Genomic DNA, 21,704 nt, shown 5'->3' with positions numbered 1-21,704 from the left:
AGATGAAGCAAACCATTAAAATAACATTTCTGAAAGGGAAAATGCTTACTTTCTATTGAAACAATTTGGTCCACCATTTTGCTTAAGTCTCTAAAGAATATCTCTAAGATATTCTTAACTATCTACCTTTGTGTAGAATTAGAAATCCATTCCAATTTAGAGTACCAAAGAACACAAAGGCCACATATCCCCTTTGCTATTATCACTCAGCTCTATGGAAACAGTGTCAATACAATTAAGCATCTTGATATGTGCATTAGTCAGAGTTCTCCAGAGAGACAGAACCAATAGGATGTATATATGTTTAGAAAGAGATTTATTATAAGTAATGGCTCACACAAGTATGGAGGCTGACAAGTCCCAAGATCTGCAGTCAGCAAGCTGGAGACCCAGAGACCCAGGAGAGTGGGTGGTGTAGTTTTGGTCTGAGTCTGAAGGCCTGAGAACCAGGAGAGCCAATAGTGTAGTTCTAGTCCAAAGACTGGCAGGCTCAAGACCCAGGGAGAGCAATATGCTTTACTCAGTCTACTGATTCAAATGTTAATCTCATCCAGAAATACCCTTACAGACACAGCCAGAATAATGTTTGACCAAATGTATGGGCACCTCGAGGCCCAGTCAAGTTGACACATAAAATTAATCATCACAACATATGTCAAGATTTATTGCCCTCTGTGTGTCAACAGCATTTCTCTTCATGTTCTTAAGATACTTGCAGTAGTCCAGGTATCCTGATTTCTCAGGTAAAAGTATAAAGGCAGAAAGGAATGAGTTCCTGTCCTGGTCTTCTTTTGAAGAGCAGTCGGGGGAACTTTGGCAGAAGCTGACTTCCCCTTAGCATCATTGGCTAGGATGGTGATCACATGCCCAGTCTGCCATAGAAAATGGTCTTACTATGACTGAGAGTTGAAATGGTGGAGTTAGAAGATGAATCTAGAGAATATAACTGCAGAGCCCGTGTTCCTTCCACTGTAACATCCTGCCTCCCTGCTGTATCTATAGGTACAGATGCTGGCTCTGCCACTACCTGTCTATGGGAACATGGACAGGTTACTTACTTAGCCCCTCTATGCCTCAGTTTCTTCATCTTTAAAGTAAGGATAATATCAGTACCTACCTCATAGGGTGGTTGTGAAGATTAAATGAATTAATGTTTGTAAAATACTTAGAAAAGCACCTGGCACTGAGTAAGTACTCAGTAAAGGTTAGTAATTATTGTTGCTGTTGTTATTATCTACATGATCCTGGCTAATTTTGTACTGCAATGCTAACTCTCGGGTCCAAATCACAGACATCTCTGAACTGGACTATTGTTATAATTTCCTAACTAGTCTCTCTGCTTCTACTTTACGTTCCTACCATCTTATTTTCTACTAACAGAATAGTCTTTCAAAAAACAAATCAAATAGTGTCACACCCCTGATTAAAGCCTTCTACCTACTCTTAATCCTACTTATAAAATCCACACTATTTACCATGGCTTACAAGAGCCTGCATGATCTGGTTCTTGCTCTCCTTTCCAGCTTCATCTTGTAACACAATCCACCTTGTTCTTTGAAATCCGCCACATAAACTTCCTTTCTCTTCCTGGAAAATGCGAAGGCTGCTTCCATTTTCACTTTAGGATTTTGCCCCAGCCCTTCCCTCTGCCGGGGACGATGTTCTCCTAGCTCTCCCTCAGGGCTGACTCCTCTTAGCGTCCAGATGTCAACTTGAATGTCACTTCCACGGGATGGCTTTTCCTCATAATCTGTAGGAGTTCTCAGTCATTGCCTGGCATAGTGCTTCTCAAACTTCAGTGTGCATGTGAAACACCTAGATATTTTGTTAAAAATGCAAATTTTGATTCAGACCCCTGGGGTGGGGCCTGAGATTCTGTATTTCTGTTGAGCTCCCTGGGGATGCCCACACTGTTAGTCAGAGGCCTTAGGATATCACTCTTTTTTATTTTCATCAGTGTACTGATCACTACCTGATCCTTTCTGCTTCTTTATTTAATTTTTTGTCTGTCTTCCCTTTTGATTTCACTTTTGACTGGGGTGAAGTCTCCACAAGGAAAGGAATTTGTTTTTAGTGTTTTTTCACCACTGTCAAGAATAATACCTGAAATATAGTTGATTCTCAACAAGCATGAGTGAACGAATGAACAAATTTATCTATGGCTTTTTAAAATTATTTGTATAACAGGATTATTGTGAGGAGTAGTAAAAATAATCATGTTACTTAACCTGGTCCCTGGCACACAAATGCTCAATAAACATGAGCTGCTATTAATAGACTTTCCTTCTAAAACTCTTAAGTTTTGACAATTATTTTTAAAACAGTGGTTCTTAACCAGTTTTGTTCACAAACTTGTTCGAAAATCTGAAGGAGGCTTTAGTATGTTTAGAGATCTTGCCTCAGAGAAAATACACAAATACGCCCACACCCACACACAATTTTCTTCTAATTTCAAAAGGCTTCCAGGTTCCCCACCGCCCTCAGTCCCTAACGGACTCTAATTTAAGACCTTGTTCAAGAAAACTGATGTGTATATAACAATTCTTGTTAGTGCTATTAGCGACAGTTTGCCTTTTTCTAATTTCTTTTATAACTGTGCTGTTGAGTTGCCTCCTCTTTCTGCATCGTAGGCTACCATGCGCCATTAAGAAGAGCAGAATTGCGGTTTATTATATTATATATTAATGTAGTGAGATTAGTTAAGTGGAGCATATTAGCAAGACTGCAGAACTTCAGAAGAATCTTTTTGTTCCAAACTTCTGTCTTCAGAGGAAAACTTAAAAATTGGGGGAAATCGCTACTTTCCCTGTTGATATTGCCTCCCACAAACAAATCTAGTGAACATTCCTAAAACCTGCCAGACTTCCTATAAGAAGTGTGGCAAGCACTAAACGCAAAAAGTGACACAGGACAAGAAGGGCAGGGATTCTCTGTATGTTCAGGGAAAGCAGCCTTATGACAGGAAGCAGAGAGGCTGTGGTGGACAGACTAAGCTGATTTTCCAAAAAAAGGCTAAAAGTACAAAGACGTTTGTCCTGAAACTTGAGTGCATTGAGCCCAACTGCACATCTAGAGAATGGTGACTGATAGGACATGGAGGCGTTTTTGAACTGGGAGGAGATAAGAAGAGAAAGGGTCAAGTGACCCAGTTCTAAGCCTTACATTTTGTTTTCTTATGAAGACAATGAAATCTTGAGATTATGTTCACCTCAAAAAAAAGAAAATATGGGGAGTAATGGAAATAATCACAAATACACTCAAAGCCTGCGGAAATTCATTTTTTTTTCCTGGGAGAAAAAATTAATTGTTAAAATAGTATCTAGGAAGTTATAATAGATTATTCAGATTCTAGGACATTATGATATTGACTAAATTTTACAGCAAATGGGCTGTAAGCTTAGTTTACAAAACTTAGTTTAGGAGAAAGTGGTGAAATAAGGTACAAAATTGAGGTATCAGAACAGCGCAGACTTTCCGGGCCTCTAAAATCTTCCTGTTATGTTTGTAGATTAGTGTGTGGATCTTGAGAATGGCATTTTCCCACTGTCCATTTGGAGTACAATAAGACAAATTAATACAAATCAAAATAATATGGCAGTAGCATCACATAATTTGTGTACACTGATGTAGTAACAGATTTAATTTAGTGCAGCTTTTGAGAAGTCTTTTGTGTTTCAATTTATACAGCTGCTATCCAGGCCTAAGCTGGCCAATCTCTCAGCCTTGAGTGTCTTGCCTGACTGATTCTCTTTCTCTCTCTTTTTTTTAAAGGACTTTATTTATTTTTTAAGAGCAGTTTTAGGTTCACAGCAAAATTGAGAGGAAGGTACAGACATTTCCCATATACCTCCTACCCCTACACATGCATAGACTCCCCCATTATCAACATCTCCCGTCAGAGTGGTACATTTGTTACAATTGATGAACCTGCATTGACACATCATAATCACCCAAAGTCCATAGTTGACATTGGGGTTCACTCTTGGTGAAGTACATTCTGTGAGTTTGGACAAATGTGTAATGACATGTATCCATCATTATAGTATCATACAAAGTATTATCACTACCCTAAAAATCCTCTGTGCTCTGCCTATTCAACCCTCGTCTTTACCTCCCCCGACTTTGTCTACTACTTATCTTTTTACTGTCTCCTTGGTTTTACCTTTTCCAGAATGTCATATAGTTAGAATATATGACCTTACAGAATATAGCTTTTTCAAATGGGCTATTTCATTTAGTTATATGCATGTAAGTTTTGTCCTCGTGTTTTCATGGGTTGGTAGCTCATTTCTTTTTAGCACTGAATAGTATTCCATTGTCTGGATGTACCAGTTTATTTATCTGCTCACCTACTGAAGGGTATCTTGGTTGCTTCCAAGTTTTGGCAGTTATGAACAAAGCTGCTATAAACATCCATGTGCAGGGTTTTGTGTAGATGTAATTTTTCAGCTCCTTTGGGTAAATACCAAGGACCATGATTGCTGGATCATATAGTAAGAGTATCTTTAGTTTTATAAGAAACTGCCAAACTGTTTTCTAAAGTGGCTCTACCATTTTGCATTCTCACTAGGAATGAATGAGAGTTCCTGTTGCTCCACATCCTGGCTAGCATTTGTCAGTGTTCTGGATTTTGGCCATTCTAATAGGTGTGTAGTGGTATCTCATTGTTGTTTTAATTTGCATTTCCCTGGAGACATATGACGTGGAGATCTTTTCATATGCTTCTTTGCCATCTGAATATCTTCTTTGGTGAGGTGTCTGCTAAAGTCTTTAGTACATTTTTCAATTGGATTGTTTGTTTTCTTGTTGTGAGTTTTAAGAGTTCTTTGTGTATTTTGGATAATAGGTGGGTCTTTTGCAAATATTTTCTCCCAGTCTGTGGGTTGTCTTTTGTGAGACCATGGTGTTGTCTTTTGCAGAACAGAAATCTTTAACTTTAATTTTTATTTATATATTTATTTAATTTTAAAATCTTTAATTTTAATGAAGTCCTGCTTATCAATTATTTCTTTCATGGTTTGTACCTTTGATATTGTATCTAAAAAGTCATCACTATGCCCAAGGTTTTTCCTATGTTATCTTCTAGGAGTTTTATAGTTTTGTGTTTTACATTTAGGTCTGTGATTCATTTTGAGTTAATTTTTGTGAAGGGTGTAAGTTCTGTGTCTAGATTCATGTTTTGCATGTGGATGTCCATTTGTTCCAGTACCATTTGTTGAAAAGACTATCTTTGCTCAACTATCTTGCCTTTGCTTCTTTGTCAAAGATCAGTTGGCAGTATTTATTGGGTCTATTTCTGGGCTCGCTATTCTGTTCCATTGATCTAATTGTCTATTCTTTTGCCAATACCCCATTATCTTGATTATTGTAGCTTTATAGTAGGTGTTGCAGTTGGATAGTGTCAATCCTCCAATTTTTTTCTTCTCTTTTAATATTATGTTGAATATTCTAGTTCTTTTGGCTCTCCATTTAAACTTTAGAATTATTTTGTCAATATCCACAGAATAACTTGCTAGGATTTTGATTGAGATTGCATTGAATCTATAGATCAAGTTGGGAAGAACTGACATGTTGACAATATTGAGCCTTCCTATTTATGAACATGGAATATTTCTCCATTTTTAAGTTCTTCTTTGATTTTGTTCATCAGAGTTTTGTAGTTTTCTTTATATAGATCTTTTACATATTTTTTAGATTTATACCTAAGTGTTTCACTTTTTGAGGTGCTGATGTAAATGGTATTGTGTTTTTAATTTCAAATTCTACTTGATCATTGCAGGTATATATGAAAGTGATTGACTTTTATATGTTAACCTTATATCCTGCAATCTTGCTATAATTGCTTATTAGTTCTAGGAGTTATTTTGTTGATTCTTTGGGATTTTCTACATTGACAATCATGTCATCTGTGAACAAGGAGTTTTACTTCTTCCTTCCCAATATGTGTACCTTTTATTCCCTTTTCTTGTCTTATTGCATTAGCTAGGACTTCTAGTATGGTGTTGACAAGGAGTGATGAGAGGGACATCCTTGCCTTGTTCCTGATCTTAGTGGGAAAGATTCTACTTTCTCACCATTAAGTGTAATGTTAGTGTAGGTTTTTTGTAGATATGCTTTATCAAGGTGAGGAAGTTCCCCCTATTCCTAGTTTACTGAGGGTTTTTTTTTTTTTTATCATGAACAGGTGTTGGGTTTTTTTTCAAATGCTTTTTCTGCATCTATTGAAATGATCATGTGATTTTTCTTCTTTATCCTGGTGATGGAATGAATTAAATTAATTGATTTTTGAATGTTGAGCCAGCTTTGCATTCCTGAGATAAGTCTCACTTTTTAATATTTATTATATATATATATGTTTTATATTATTCTTTTTATACATTGTTGGATTTGATTTGCTAGTATTTTGTTGGAGGTTTTTACATCTATGTTCATGATGGATATTGGTCTGCAGTTTTCTTGTAATGTCTTTGTCTGATTTTGGTATTAGGGTAGTATTGGCTTCACAGAATGAGCTAGGAAGTACTCCTTCTGCTTCTATATATAATTTTATACTTATAATTATAAATTATATTTTATAGTTTTAAATTTAGCATATAATTTATACTATGTATATATAGTAAAAATACCAGAGTGCATCAAGCATAGAAACATCCTTTTTTCTTACTTTTTAATACTTTCGCTAAACCTCTTATTATATCGTGAAGCTTATTTTTCAGTTAAATATATGTGTGTATGTATATTGGGTCATGATACAAAAAGAGGGTCCAAAAATTTGAAAGCCACTGATTAGAGGACAAGTGAAGGCATTAATAGTCCTTGACGGAATAAGAAATAGCTCTTAAGCTGTAACCTAAGGAGAGAGAAAAGGATGGAGATAAATACAGGTGAGTTGGAATTCTAGTGGTAAGGAGCTGAGGAACCTTGAAGCATGGGTGAGATTCTGTAGAGAAAATTAGGCTGGCAGACAGCTGGAGGAGGATGATGTCCAGTGAGGGAATCTATATGAACAAAGGATGACTATGAAATGAAAGAATGGAAAATGTTTGAGACGTGGTAAGCAATCCAATCTGACAAGAAGGCAACCCACATTATAGAATCTACCTTTGCATTTTCCATTTGACCAAACTTCCTAACATTTCTGCTATTACCTATCCTAATTTGGGCTTTTATTGTTTCTCATTTAGAATACCTTCTTAACCAGTTTCTCTGTACCCAAATTCATTTTGCTTGCTATTGCCAGTTAATCTTGATACATTACTGCTGCAATTTTTGTCCCTCCACCCCCACTTAAAAAAAAAAAAAACTTTGATATTCTCGATTACCCATTACATATGGTAGGTGCTCAATCATTTCTTGTATCAATGGATACCTTTTGGAGAGTAGATGGAAAGTAGTCTTGAAATGCAGGCTGGGACCCTATTATGGATTGCTTGAATCCCAGAATGAAGATACTATCTGTGTTGGGGATCCCCGAGACTACCCCCAGGTGTAGTAATTTGCTAGGAGGACTCACAGCACTCAGCATATAGTTGTAATCACAGCTATGATTTATTACAGTGAGAGGATACAAAGTACAATCAGCAAAGGTAAAGGCATGTGGGGTGAAAAATTAGATACAAGCTTCTAAGAGTCTTCTCCCAGTGAGTCACACTGAACATGGGTAATTCTTCCAGCAATGAACTGTGACAAGAGGTGTGAAATGTTGTCTACCAGGGAAGCTCATTAGAGACTCAGTGCCTGGGGTTAGGGGGTGGTCACATAGGCGCTCTGTGTAGCACTTGCTGAAATTCTGGACTTGTAGAAGGAAACTAGGTGTTCAGCATAAACCACATTGCTTATTCATGGTACAGACATCTGGGCACAATGAGTCACTCTTACCGTTTCTGGGAATGGTGAGAACCCTCTTGGAATCCAAGTTCCCAGCCAAGGGCCAACCTTTGCAAGCAGGCCTTTCCAAGGACAGTAGTCTCAGGCCTGCTGCATTAACTCTTTTCTGCACACTATTCGTACTTAATGTGATCCTTTAAGGTAGGGAAGTGGCCTTGGCGGCTGCTTTGGAAATGGAGGTGTTACCACACAAAATTGGGGTTCTCTTGCCTGATATACATAAACAGCCCATTAACTATGGCATCAGCATTTGGGAAAAGAGATCAGCTTTATTCCGCGAGATTGATCTGCAGGGAGATGGAGGTGTATGCCCTCAGATCTGTCTACCTGATTCTGGATTTGGGGCAGAATTTAAGAGGTTAGGGAGTACAGTCTGGCACGTGGAAATGCTGGTGGGACGGGTTTTGATTGGTGGGCTTCAAGCATTTGTGACAGGGCTCTAAATATTTACAATGAGCTTCTAAACTTTTAGGATGAGGTGGGGAAGGAATTTTAACACCAGGTCTTCCTGAATGAGTGACCCCTTGCTTCTGATAAGAGTCTGACTTTAAGTTCTAGTCACGTCCTGGTCCTTTGGTTCCATCAGGAGGACAATCTTTGGTTCCCTGGTCATTTCAGGTCAAGATTTCTTCTGTGCATGCTCTGGCTGTGTGACTTTGCAAATTTTCTGAAAGACAAGTCTTAATTGCTCTGTTGGTGAGGGATGAGGTCAGTTGAATTGTCCTGGAGGGCTCATGGTTACAGGGGTTGTATGGGTGTGGGAATGAGGGAGATGTGAAGAGGGTGGGACTTCGTGCCCCCCTCTTCCCACTTTTCTCTTTAATAAATTTAGAATTCCATGGAAGGTTTTGTATATCAAAAAGGTGCTGCTGTTAAAATTATGTTTGAAAACACTCCTTTATACAATGAGATGAATTTCAAGCAAAATATTGATAAAACCAAATTTGGATTTTAGGACGACCATCCCTGTAGTTGATGGAAGATATTTCAGAGATTGTAGTGTTGGTAAATTTGGGGCAGAAGCAGGGAGGCTCAGCTGGGGTGGAAGGATGAGGAATGACCAGGAGGAGGGGATGGATTAAAGAGTATTTAGGATGCAAAATTGAGTAGCATTGATGATTGTGCCAACCTTCAAAAATGGAAACCAGTTTAAGAGGCAAAGCATCTATTTGGGATCAAAGAATTAACAATTTGGGGAGCACAGATTCAGGTAGAAACCCAAATGGTGTCCTACTAAGGAGTAAAAGTGAGGGGCTTTTATTTTTTAATTTAATTTAATTTTTTGATTTAATTTTTTTTTTGAGGAAGATTAGCTCTGAGCTAACATCTGCCACCAATCCTCCTCTTTTTGCTGAGGAAGACTGGCCTTGAGCTAACACGTGTGCCCATCTTCCTCTACTTTATATGTGGGACGCCTACCACAGCATGGCTTGCCAAGTGGTGCCATGTCCACACCAGGGATCCCAACCGGTGAACCCCGGGCCCCCGAAGCGGAACATGCAAAGTTAACCGCTGCGCCACCGGGCCAGCCCCAAGTGAGGGGCTTTTAAAGGCACAGAACGGAGATTGTATTACAAAGAATTTTAATTGGAATTGGAGGCAGAAAGCTAGTCTTGGCTAAACATTGATTGACTGTTGATTCTATCTTCAGAAAGTCCACAGTCAGTCTTTGTGATCAGGATGTCTGTTCTCCTGCTGACTTCTCAAACAATTGCTTATAAAACTGCTGTTTTGGCCCAGTCCAAAGGTTTGGCCCAGTCCAAGGTTCAAGACAGGAAGACAGTTTCTCTGGAAAGGGAGCTCTGACTCCATTTTAAAATGGTTCCACTATAGTCAGTTTTGACAATTGATTGGCTGAGGACCTGGTTAAGTGTGGGATGGAAGGGAAGGAAATTAGTATTACTCTTGGGTTTCTTACCTGGTTAACTCCAGAAAATTAAAGGAGGGAGTGGAAAAGAGAATTTTCCCTGTTTGTGAGATTCTCAAATCCTCCGATACCAATGGGTATCCAACAAGTCAATTCAATTCTGATACGATATACCTGGAGGGCGAGTCAGATCTCATGAGTTAAAGGGCTTAGTCCCACCAAACTGGCCCCACTTCAGACACCAGCTGCAAATGGGCTGCCCAGGCTACCCACACTTCTGCATGGCGACTGCATACTCAGGTTTGATAATTTGTTAGAAATGTCTCACTAGGACTCACAAAAACACTCTGCTTATGTCTACCAGTTTATTACAAAGGATACAACTGAGGAACAGCCACGTGGAAGAGATGCACAGGGCAAGGTATGGGGGTAGGGGCAGCTTCCGTGCCCTCTCTGTGTGTGTCTCCTTCCCGGCACCCTGATGTGTTCACCAACCTGGAAGCTCTCCAAATCTCATTGTTCAGTAGTGTTTATAGAGTTTGATCTCCAGCTTCACCTCCCCTCCCAGGAGGTTGGTGGCTGGGGCTGAAAGTTCCAACCCTCTACATACTTGGTCTTGCTGGGGATCAGCCCTGTCCTGAGGCTATCCTGGGGCCCTACCCTGAGTCACCTCTAGCATAAACTCCTGGTGTGATGGAAAGGGACTCATTATGAATAACAAAAGACACTTGCGTCACTCAGGAAATCCAAGAGGTCTTGGAAGCTCTGTGTGGGGACTGTGGGTGGTCAGATTCTCTTTTGTAGCCTCTAAACCACCTGTATTAGTTAGGGTACAACTTAGTCCTCTGTAACAAAGAGACCCCCCAAATACATTTCTTAAAAAGCAAGATAGAAGTTTATTATTCTTTTACATAAAAATCCAGGTAGGTGGTCCCAAGCTGGTTTGGCAGCTCAGCATTGTTGGAGAACTTTGCTCTGCTTCGCTCAGCATTCTGTGTGCCTCTCCCTGCCAGGTTGGCTCTTCCAGCTGCAATCCCTGCACTTTCATTCCAGTCAGAGGGAGGGGAGGAAGAGGGAGGGGTGATTTGCCCTTTTCCTTTAAGGGTGTGTTCCAGAGCTGCACATATTTCAGTTCACATCTCATTGGTTAGAACTGGTTGGCCATCCTGGCTGCAAGAGAGGCCCGGAAATGGAATATTTAGCTTGGCAGCGTTGGACCCAGCTAAAACTTCTATTCAGAAAGAAAGAACATTCATGCTCTATCCCCGACATTCATAGTATATGTAAGGAATTTTCTTTTCCTCTCGGGAAAAAGATGGAATAACATTGTGACTGTCAATTTTTTTCCCCTGAAGTTAAGTGATTTTCATATTCTTGAAACAAAGGAAACATGGTATTCATTGAAACAAGAGAAGCTGGCAAAGTACCTTTGAGAAATCTTTATCTAAAAAATGTGTCAGTTTGTTGCTGTTTATTGTTGCTTCTAAAAAACAAAGAGGTAGTTACCTGCTCATTGAACCTGATAAGGAATGGGGTTATCATTGGATCTTACCATGGGGAGTCATTTCTTTCCCAGGAGGGTCTTAAAAAAGGATCAGAACACCCTGCTTTGAAGCAGATGCTCTGCTTGTGTTCTCTGTGTTCAACCTAAAGGCTGTGGGAAAGGGAAGGAATCTCATAAGAAGAGAACTGAGATCAATGTGGTAATATCTGAATGCTGTGTTGTTTTGCATACAGAATAATGGGGCAGTAGAAAACTTTTTGTAATTAGTATCTAGGTCTGTGGTACTCAGGAACCAGAATTAGGCCTAACTCAAAGAAAGGCATCACGCCTGCTGTGGGGAGGGATCTGAGGAACCAGGTGGCTCATTTAATGGGGTGGAGGCAAAGCAGACTCCATAGCAGGTTAGGCTCTCTAGAAGAGGAGTTACAAAGATAGCTTATGGGTTTGGGGATTTATTCCCTTTTATGAAAATGAAACAATTATAAATATATTTATTGTATAAAGCATGTTTTATATTATCTTTATCAAAATGATATTTACAATAACTGCTGAAATGTATACACTTGTAACTGGTTAAAGGTTTTAATGTGACCATTAAGAAACACATAGAGAGCACTGTGAAATATCTTCATTTAAGAAAATCTAAAATTTTGTATTTTTGTCTATAGCCTACACAGTTCAGACACCTGAGAGTATGTCTCCACCTGTGGCTACAGAGGCTTATTCAAAAGCTTTGGCTGTTTGCCGTGGACCACTGGACCATTATGACTTTCTGATCAAAGCTCATGAGCTAAGGGACGATGAACATCAAAGAAGAGTCGTACAGTGTTTGCAGAAGTTACACGAGGACCTTAAAGGATACAGTATAGAGGCAGAGGGCCTTTTATCAAAGGTGAGTTTTGTGTGATATTAAAGATTGAACAATTAAAAGTGTAAGCACTTTATAAAATGGATTAAATGCAGTTAGTTATAATGCTGAAACAGCTTGAAAATTTCCACCAGTTCCTTTACACAAGCTCTCTGGAATCCCCATTCCTGACCTCTTGATGTTCCATAGCTTTCTTTCACCTTTGGAGGATTCACATAGCTTTATATTTAGGTAATAATTGATGCAGTCCAGTCTAAATGAAAACTTCTGTGCAATTCAAGGCTTTCCCCTCCTTCCAGCTCAGGCCTGGCCCAGGTTCAGCTGTAGAGAAGGGGGAATGATTTGTCCTTCCACTTTCTCTGCTTGCCTGGCCTCTCTATGGTCAGAATGAGAGGAAGGGAAGATCGAGTGAAAGAGTATAGTCTTAATGACCAGTTAAGGGCCTTTTGTGTGGTAGATGCTGACATGCTAGCTCTTTGTGAAGGAGCACTTTGGTGGGTTCTTCAGGACTCCCAAGGGGACCTCCCCACTGCTCCACTCTTTGACTGACCTCTTATGCCTCTAGCAGAACACCTCACACCGCCATATTCTGCTGGGACCCCCTTGCCCTTGTACTTAGCCTTCTTGGCTGGGGGGTGGGGGGAATCCTTTCAGGGCTGTCTAGCCAGGTCACCTTTTACGATGTCTACTTAGGCGACAGGAAGCATGACATCTCCTTTCTCCAACCCCGACTGCACAGCAGCTTTGGTGAGTCTCCTGCCCTTGGACTTTGCAGATTAGTAGCAGGCGCCAGTCCCTGTGTTCGTCCTGTACACCCCCATGCTCCTAGGGACACATGCCAAGTTCTTCCGTGAACTCTTCCATATCCTGCTCTGGTAACTGCCTGTGGATTTCCTCAAATTAGCAAACATTCAGCTGGGGAAGGGGATGCCCATCTTGTCTTACACTCCATCTTCATATCTTTGGATGCTTCTCTTGGGGGCCCTTTGCACTTGGCATGAAGTTTATCTGGGAGAAATGCCACAGCATTCCTTACTCAGCTAACAACTTTGTACCTTGATTACTTTCTTCAGTTCCACTTTGGTTTTGGAGCTGTTTTTGCTTTTTTTTTCTTTTTAGGTAATTCCTGCATGGATATGACTAGTGGCTCTCTTTAGAGTGTAGGGGAACTTGTCTCCCCTTTTCCCCAGCTTTGACTTTTTGCTGAAATTCTGAGACAACAGGAAAACTCCCATTCCTTATCCCATTATAGAAGCCAATGTCATCAGTGGTGTCATCTTCAAATTATGAGGGATATTAATAGTAATAAGAGTTAGGGGGCCAGCCCCATGGCTGAGTGGTTAAGTTCACGCGCTCTCCTTCGGTGGCCCAGGGTTTCATCCTGGGTGCGGACATGGCATCGCTTGTCAGGCTGTGCTGAGGTGGCGTCCCACATGCTACAACTAGAAGGACCTACAACTAGAATATACAACTATGTTCTGGGAGCTTTGGGGAGAAGAAGGAAAAATAAAATCTTTAAAAAAAGTTAGAATATGGTTCAACCTAAGAAACTAATTTTGTTTTAATTGACTGGCCAAGCAACTTCTCCCCTGCCCTCCATCCCCCCATAAATATTCTTTTATTATAACATCTTTAGAAGGAAGGTGCTGTATAACACGTTAGTAGTACTTTATTTAAAAACTCTGCAGAAAGTAATTTTACTTTTTAAAAAGCACTGAGGATATAATCAAATAGTTTTATTTTTATATAAAGAAAAAGGCTGTCATTATGTTAACATCTTTTAGTTAAAAGGCATAGAGATTCATTTAGGTCACAGAAAGAAATCGAGATTTAGAATAAGACTACATATGCAAATAGCAATGAAGGTCATCTCCATTACACAGCCGGGCCTCACCATGCCTGAGCCAGCTTTTGGCAGCAGCATTGGCTCTGAAAGTGTGGACGACTTGACAGGCAGTAGTAGCAGGTACCTGGTTGATTCTTACTCTAGTGTTCTGCTGTTCATGTAATCCGCTTGCTCTATTCCTTTTCTCCTATACCCATTTCGACTTCTGTTCCTTCTGCCAACTTTTAAATTCTGCCACTGTATATGTGGTTTAAATTCTTGAGTAAGAATCCGATAGGACAACCAACCTATCACTTTATTTGTGTTCAGGCAGAGGTTTCACACCAGGTTTGTCAGAGGTCACTAGCCACCATGAAGATCAGATCTCTGCATAAGGTACCCTCTGGAGCTCCTGTGAGCATGGCAGTTTCCCTCAGAAGTGAGTGTGGCAGCCACTGTGATTGGCCCGTCCAGCACAATGGTTATAGGAAGTAATGATGAATTATCCCTTTTGATGGCCAACTTCTTTTTTTCCTGTATTTCCAAAAGTTTATAGGTGAGTAAAGAAATAATAAGTTTGGAAAATTTCGACTGTTTATGTATTGCATACCTAATTATAGTTTGCTATACAGGTTGTCTTCCAAATAAAATAGCAACTTGGATATGTGTCATAGCCAGGAAACAAGGTCTTTTACTTAACTGGATTTTTTGTTATCTGAGAGTGAAATTGCTTTCATGTATTTTGTATCTTGTTTCCTTTCTAGTCCTTTTTGGAAATACAGTCTTCTTTTTCCTCCTTCCCGCTCTGTGTCATCCCTAGGGCTCGTCTTACTGTGATTGATTAACTTCCATCCAGTCAAAGGTCTTCTTTAATCGTTAACTTTGCTGGTTGCCAGTTTAACAACATGATTTTTTTCTTTAAGATTATTGTTTGGCTCTTCTTAGGGGTGTTATCCCACCACCCTTGATTTCTGAACTGGCTATGATGGGTCTCTGTGATAGATAGACAGCTATTTAGCAGTAAGTCAATGTAATACTTACTATTTAGAAGCCCTGGTTTTATTGTGTAGTCGTAATCTTAGGTAAGTAGATTTGCCACGTCAGGTAGTTTCAGGTGTGTCTAACGAAAGCTTGTATTTGTTAAATTCGAATGCATATTTGAATAAATGTTTAGTAGATAGAGCCATGTCTCTTTGTGGTGGTATTTGTCTTGTAGTTTCTTTAGCCAGCCAAATCTTTAACATTGAAAAAGACCCAAACAGCTAACGTAATTTTAGTAAAACATATATAAAAGCTTTAGTTTTTAAGATTGAAAAGATGCCACAGACCTATTTCTTCTAAAAATAAACAGTGATATGCTGATTATTAGAGAAGGAAAATTTGGGCTATTAGGTTTTCCAGTGATGGAACTTCATTTGTAGAGCTTTTGGTTTTGGTAATAGGATTTCTGATTTTATGGGCATTTGATTTTTTTCCCCAGCTTTACTGAGATGTTACTGACATATAACATATGTAAATTGATGGTGTACAATGTGATGATTTGATATTCATGTATGTTGCAAAATGATCAGCACAATAAGGTTAGTTAGTACCTACATCCCCTCACATAATAATCTTTTTTTTGTGGTGAGAACATTTAAGATCTACTCTCTTAACAGCTTTCAAGTGTCTGATACAGTATTGTTAATTATAGTCACCATGCTGTGCATTAGATCCCCAGAACTTATTCATCTTATAGCTGGAAGTTTGTACCCTTTGACCAACATATCCTCATTTACCTCACCCTCCAGCCCCTGGCAATGAACATTCTACTGTTTCTATGAGTTTGGCTTTTTCAGAATTCTGCATATAAGTGAGAACATACAGTATTTGTCTTTCTCTGTCTGACTTATTTCACTTAGCATATATGGGCATTTGATTTTGTTTTTAATGGAGATGTTTAAACATTCATTATGGTGGACTTACTTTTTCTCATTATACTTCTAAGAAACTTTCTGTAAGACTTAGCTATAATATTAAAGTAAAATGCACCTTCTTCACAAAATGCCAGAATCGTTATCAATGAGAAAAAAGTCGGTGGCTGACTATTAGCCTACTTTCACCTACCTATGTAACAATGTTTTCTCTAATAAAAATTTGAAAAAGTTATGAGCTGATGACCATGCTGTATGAGCAGCAAACTATAAAGAATGAGCATTTGTGAACACTTTACTTTTGTTATCAAATAAAACTTAGAAGCAGGTTAATCTGACACATTTAATGTATGCATAATTGTTATTGTGCTGTGAGGTAATTAGGCATAAATGGTAAGTAGTTCATGTAAATCACTATAATTAGAATTACTTTTACACAGCCAAATCAAGCATTTCTGGAGTCAGGGAGGGAAAGGATTAAATAGAATGTGGAGCTGCTCTGAAAATCTCTGGTTCCGTTCATCAGGGGTATACAGGCAGCCAGCTTTTTTATCTCATGGGAGGAGACATAGCCCAAGAGACCTGGGAATTGGTATGTGGGGTGCACAAAATTCCTTTGCTTTTTCTCCTGCTCTCCATAAAATAATTTTCAGTTTTTCCCTAATGAGAAATTATTATTTCCAACTTCCTCTTATATCCCATCTACCATCTTTTATTTGGCTACCTCCCCTCACCTTGCCAAGAAGAATGCACATAGCAGATAGAAAGACCTGCCCTGCCTTAAATACAGCTGGTCTAAGGTCTTGATGCTTTCCTTGTTCTGACTTCTAGCACCTGGAGGCTGGGAGCAGGAAACCTGGGATTCTGGACTGTGGAGTTTTCTCTCAGGAGATACGGAAGCCTGTTTGTCGGGAGCCCTTCCATTATTTATCCAAGACCAGGCAGTTTGCTGTTTTTCCCTCAGTTCCTCCCTTCTCTCCTCCAGCTGAACGAATGAGCACTTATTCTTGCCATTCCTCTTAGAATTGGCATGTCCTATAGGTAAAGTAGATTGAGCAGTGTGATTTAGGTAAAGCTTCCCCGATCCCTGGAACTTTATCCTTTAGAAGATCATAGACAACATTGAGTACAGAACAGACAATATCTATAGCTACAGTTTTATTAAAGACCAGATTTTTTTTTTTTCTGAAGAAGATTTGCCCTGAGCTAAGCTCTGTGCCAGTCTTCCTCTATTTTGTATGTGGGTCACTGCCACAGTATGGCTGCTGATGAATGGTGTAGGTCCTCACCTGGGAACTGAACCCCGGGCCACTGAAGCAGAGTGCACTGAACTTAACCACTAGGCCATGGAGCTGGCCCTTAGAAATATTTTTAAATGAATGTTTGTTGTATCAAATTTTTATGAAAGCAGAAGCAGAAGCATTACGTCCTAACCCAATGATGGCTTTACCTGTAAGGAAGTGAGATCGGGGGGGTCACACTACATTGTTTTTTGAGAATTAACTCATACCAAAGACTCATTTAAACTCTGAAATTTGAGAAACAGAGTATAATGGGCCTGATTCAGTCTTCAGAATAATTAACCAACGTATTCAATTACATTTTAAGTTTTGTCATGGTTCCAAAAGGTGAAATTATGCTATCAACATAGATGAGAATGTCTTTAATACATCCCTTGAAATGAATTTAAAGAAAGGGAGTATAGCCCTATGTTAAAAGGTTTAGGGTTGGAATCTAATCTGTCGCTATCAACCAAAGCTGACTCCTTAGGTTATGGCAGCAGAATTACGTAGGCCATACAGGCATCCATACCATGGAATGTATGTTGAGATTATGGTCAGGTCTCTAGATGAGGGTTTGACAAGTATTTTCTGTAAAGGACCATACAGGAAATCTTTTAGGCTTAGGGGGCCATATAATTTCTGTCGTTAACTACTCAGTTCTGCCATTGTAGTCAAAGCAGCCACAGACAATACATAAATAAATATATTCTGATAAATATTTATTTATAAAAACAGGTGTCAGGCTGGGTTTGGCTCATAGGCCATGATTTGCCAACCGCTCCTCTAGAGGATTGCTGCCTGATGGAATGTGAGGGCTGGTGGGGGACCATTAGTTGGTCTCAAGCTTCTACTTGAGCTGTACTTAGTCCAGCTTTCCAAGCTAATGTCCCATTACTTCCCTTTATATATTCCTGTCTCTAGTCAACAGAACTACTCACGATTCCATTATATAGACAAACAGCCAAGTGGAACGAGACAGAAAGGCCAGAACATAGATGGAAACTTGATACACCATTGAGTTGGCACTGAAAATCAGTGGGAAAAAGATGGTCTAATCAAGACACAGGAATGAGACAAGTGATTATCTATGTGAAGAGTGAAATAAAATTAGATACCTTCCTCTCTAAACATAAAAATTAAATTCCATAGAATTAATGTCCTAAATTTAAAGTGAAACTTTAAAACTTCTTGAAGAAAATATAGAAGAATATCTTTATGAATCTGGGAAAAGGAAGAATTTCTTATGTAAGATAGAAAAGCCTAAACTATAAAGGTAAAGATAGATACATTTAACTACACTAAAATCGAAAACTTCTAGTTAACAAAAAGCACCATAGAAAAAGGGAAAAGGCAGACCACAGACTGGGAGAAAATATTTGTGTCAAAAAGAATTGACCACGGGTTGCTATCTAGAATATATAAAGAACTCCTACCAAAAAATAGAAAAAAATCAAACAACCTTGTAGAAAAATGGACAAAGAAGAGTCTGTTTTGGGGGGATAACTAGCAGCTACCACAAAAAATGGATAAATAAGTCAGAATGTATTTTTAAAATGGAATGTTACATAGCAAGGGGATAATAAACTCCCAAATCAGGATTGATAACTCTGAAGAAGGGTGCAAAGGGGGCTTCATCTGTATCTAATGTTTTATTACATAAATCTTGAAATAAATGTGTCAAAATATAAAGATTTGATAAAGCTAGGTGGTAGGTAAACAGGTGTCCAATATTTTCTCCCATTCAGCCTATTTATAATATTCCATAGTAAAAATAATATAAGTGTAATTGTGAGACATTTCAACAGGGGTTTTTTTCCTATAATTTTGAAGAAATGAAAACTTTTCTGGATAATGTAATTCTAGACTCCACTAGTTCAGCATTTCCTTCTTACAAATAGACTGAGGAGGAATTACTAGCACAGTGCTCAGAAGGGCATAGGAAATATCTTCGTAAGAGGTTTTTAGCAATGGAATTATTTTCCTCTTTCTGAAATTTCATAAGCTGAATTTTCTTGCCCTTAAATCTTTTCCATGAATGCCAGATGTTTCTGAGTTCTATGTACAGTATGTAGTTATGTCTCCATTTAATACTGAACTTATTCTTGTCTCCTGTTCGGCAGTGTCTTGTCATTTCCAGGTAATGTGCCCATTTCAGGTGCTGGGGAAATAATTAGCCAAGTGTCTCTTTGTCTTCTAAAGGAGAATTAGTACATTTCCAGAGTGGGCACTGGGGAAAGTAGTTATCTTGTGTAGCTGGGAAAAGCAATGATTTTTAGTTTTACCGGAAAGTCTATCATGCTTAGCTAGAAAATATATCTCTTTGTTTACCAAAGGACCTTCAATTATTGTGTATGAATTGAATTCAACAAAAAGAGGGTTGGTCCTCATTGTATGCTAGGCTTCATCCTGGGAGCCAAGGATATAGAAGTGAATAAGATTAATGGTTTCTGATTTCAGTATTCCTTGTTCTGTGGAGGAAACAATCATAAATGGTTAATTTATAACTCAGTGAATTAAGTACTAAAATTCAGGTGGGTATAGAATGCATATGGGAAAAGTCTTTGAGAAAACACTCTAAATAAAAGGATTTAAATTTATTCTATTCTGTATATTGCTTCACTTGGGACTTATAATTCTGACTCTCATAAAGAAATTTTATGGGGCTGGCCCGTGGCATAGCAGTTAATTTTTCATGCTCCACTTCAGCGGCCCAGGGTTCACCGGTTCAGATCCTGGGTGCAGACCTACACACACTCATCAAGCCGTACTGTGGTGGTGTCCCACATAGAAGAACTAGAGAGACTTACAACTAGTATATACAACTATGTACTGGGGCTTTGGGAGGGAAAAAAAGGGAGGAAGATTGGCAACAGATGTTAGCACACGGCTGATCTTCCTCACCAAGATAAGAAAAGAAATTTTATGAATCAAATTACTGTTGATTTACTCTTGAAGGACCAAATTCCAAATGTGGATATATATATCAAAATTAACAATGTAAAACCCACAAAAAATATATGGTACAAATTTATATATTTATTTAAGTTTATATATATTAACTATTTGCTCCTGAGAAGCAATGTTTAAAGTACTTTTTTCAACATGTTTAAAAAAAATGTGAATTAAAAACATATTCAAGTTACTTTCATATTTGTCTTATAGTTGAAATAAATTAAAATAAGGTACTGCTTTTGGCATATAGAATGGCTTTGCCATTTCAAATGTGTCTAGCTGCTGAACTAATCATGTAGCAGTTTCAGTATTACATAAATTCAGTATTATTCCTGTATTAATGGACTGTTAATCAAATTAAATGTAATAATTACTATCTAGAGAGAATAATAAAATGTAAACAATATACTCAATAAGATTAATGTTTAGATAAACTTTATAAAACTGTTCTGAGAATTATTATTCTGTAAAGCTTCCATTTGTGCAAAAGTATATCACTTAAAATAGCAATTTTTGAAACTAAAATTGAGAATTCAAAATTACATTTGAAGAAAGACAAGAAAAGTCTCAAGTTTCTTCTCATATTCAGAGTATTCAGTAGTAGTTTTGTGTGAATACTGAATCAAAGCTAAAGGTAATTTTCTCTTATTTTCAGAATGTGGGGTTGGTCGGGGAAAATTCAGCACATAGAAGAGGAAAATCAGGATGGATAGACAGTAGGCTAGAAAAATCCCTTGCCAGAAAGTATTTATGGAGTAGGAAAGCTGAGGTCTCTATTTTAAGGATTGTCTACTTGGATCCACTGGCAACAAGGACTGTGATATGGAGGAAGAAGTGGGGAGGAAAGCGTGGTACAAGGGTGAGAATCTGAGTAGAGGGGAGTGAAAAGATCTCTTTTCACATGAAGGCCGACCCTTTGGTGAAGGGCATGCTCTATTTGGAAAAGCCACGTGGTATGATAGATTTTGATTTATGTCTAGTAATTTTGTTCTTCTTGTAAAGTCACCAATCACTTAATCTAGTTCTGAATTGTTTAGTCTTTCTTTTTTCAGTTGTTTTTCCATAAAATCTATTTCAACCTGAAGTTCGGAGTTGTACCTAGTGAGCTCTTCACCGGTTGCCTTCACATTTGCTGTTCCTGAAGATTCTCTATGAAGGTGGCATCTTTTAACTATAACTCTAAGAAGTAATAGTCTCTTTTAACGATATTAAGCTTTTCAGGAGGTAGATATTTGCCTTCAGTTAGTTTCTTAAGTTGAATAGTAAGCCGGTTTTGCATTATACAGTTGGTTTTCAGCTGAGTGAAAGCCTCTATTCTGAAACAAGAGACGATAAAAGAAAAACTGAGCACTTGCAAGCCATGCCATCATCTCTCATGGAAATGTGCAGATATTAGGATCTGAACACGTGTTTCAAGCCACACTGCCACAGCCATGTACAGTTTCTCCAGGAGAAGCCTGAAGCACAGCTCCAAGGCAATCTGTAGCCCCTTCATGGCAATGGAGACCACCACAGAGCTGCCTTCAGTTGCCTTTGCCCTGATGAACCACGGAAAAGCCCCCACAAGTATTTCTCCCTGAACCACACTTCTATCTGGCAACCAGG

The 21,704-nt window shown here is 38.7% G+C and overlaps 1 protein-coding gene across 2 annotated transcripts in view; it reads left to right on the top strand.

The window, feature by feature from the left end:
* The window catches only part of AFG1L (AFG1 like ATPase), a 194,708-nt gene that overhangs the window by 17,584 nt on the left and 155,420 nt on the right, over positions 1-21,704 (top strand). For both annotated transcript variants that reach the window (XM_046674358.1, XM_046674357.1), the window contains exon 2: positions 11,927-12,150. In XM_046674358.1, the coding sequence (XP_046530314.1) occupies positions 11,927-12,150 (224 nt within the window). The remainder of the gene's footprint in view (positions 1-11,926; positions 12,151-21,704) is intronic.

The sequence above is a fragment of the Equus quagga genome, chromosome 11 (genome assembly GCF_021613505.1).
Source record: "Equus quagga isolate Etosha38 chromosome 11, UCLA_HA_Equagga_1.0, whole genome shotgun sequence".
Lineage (NCBI taxonomy): Eukaryota > Metazoa > Chordata > Mammalia > Perissodactyla > Equidae > Equus > Equus quagga.
This window is presented reverse-complemented; position numbering and strand designations above follow the sequence as displayed.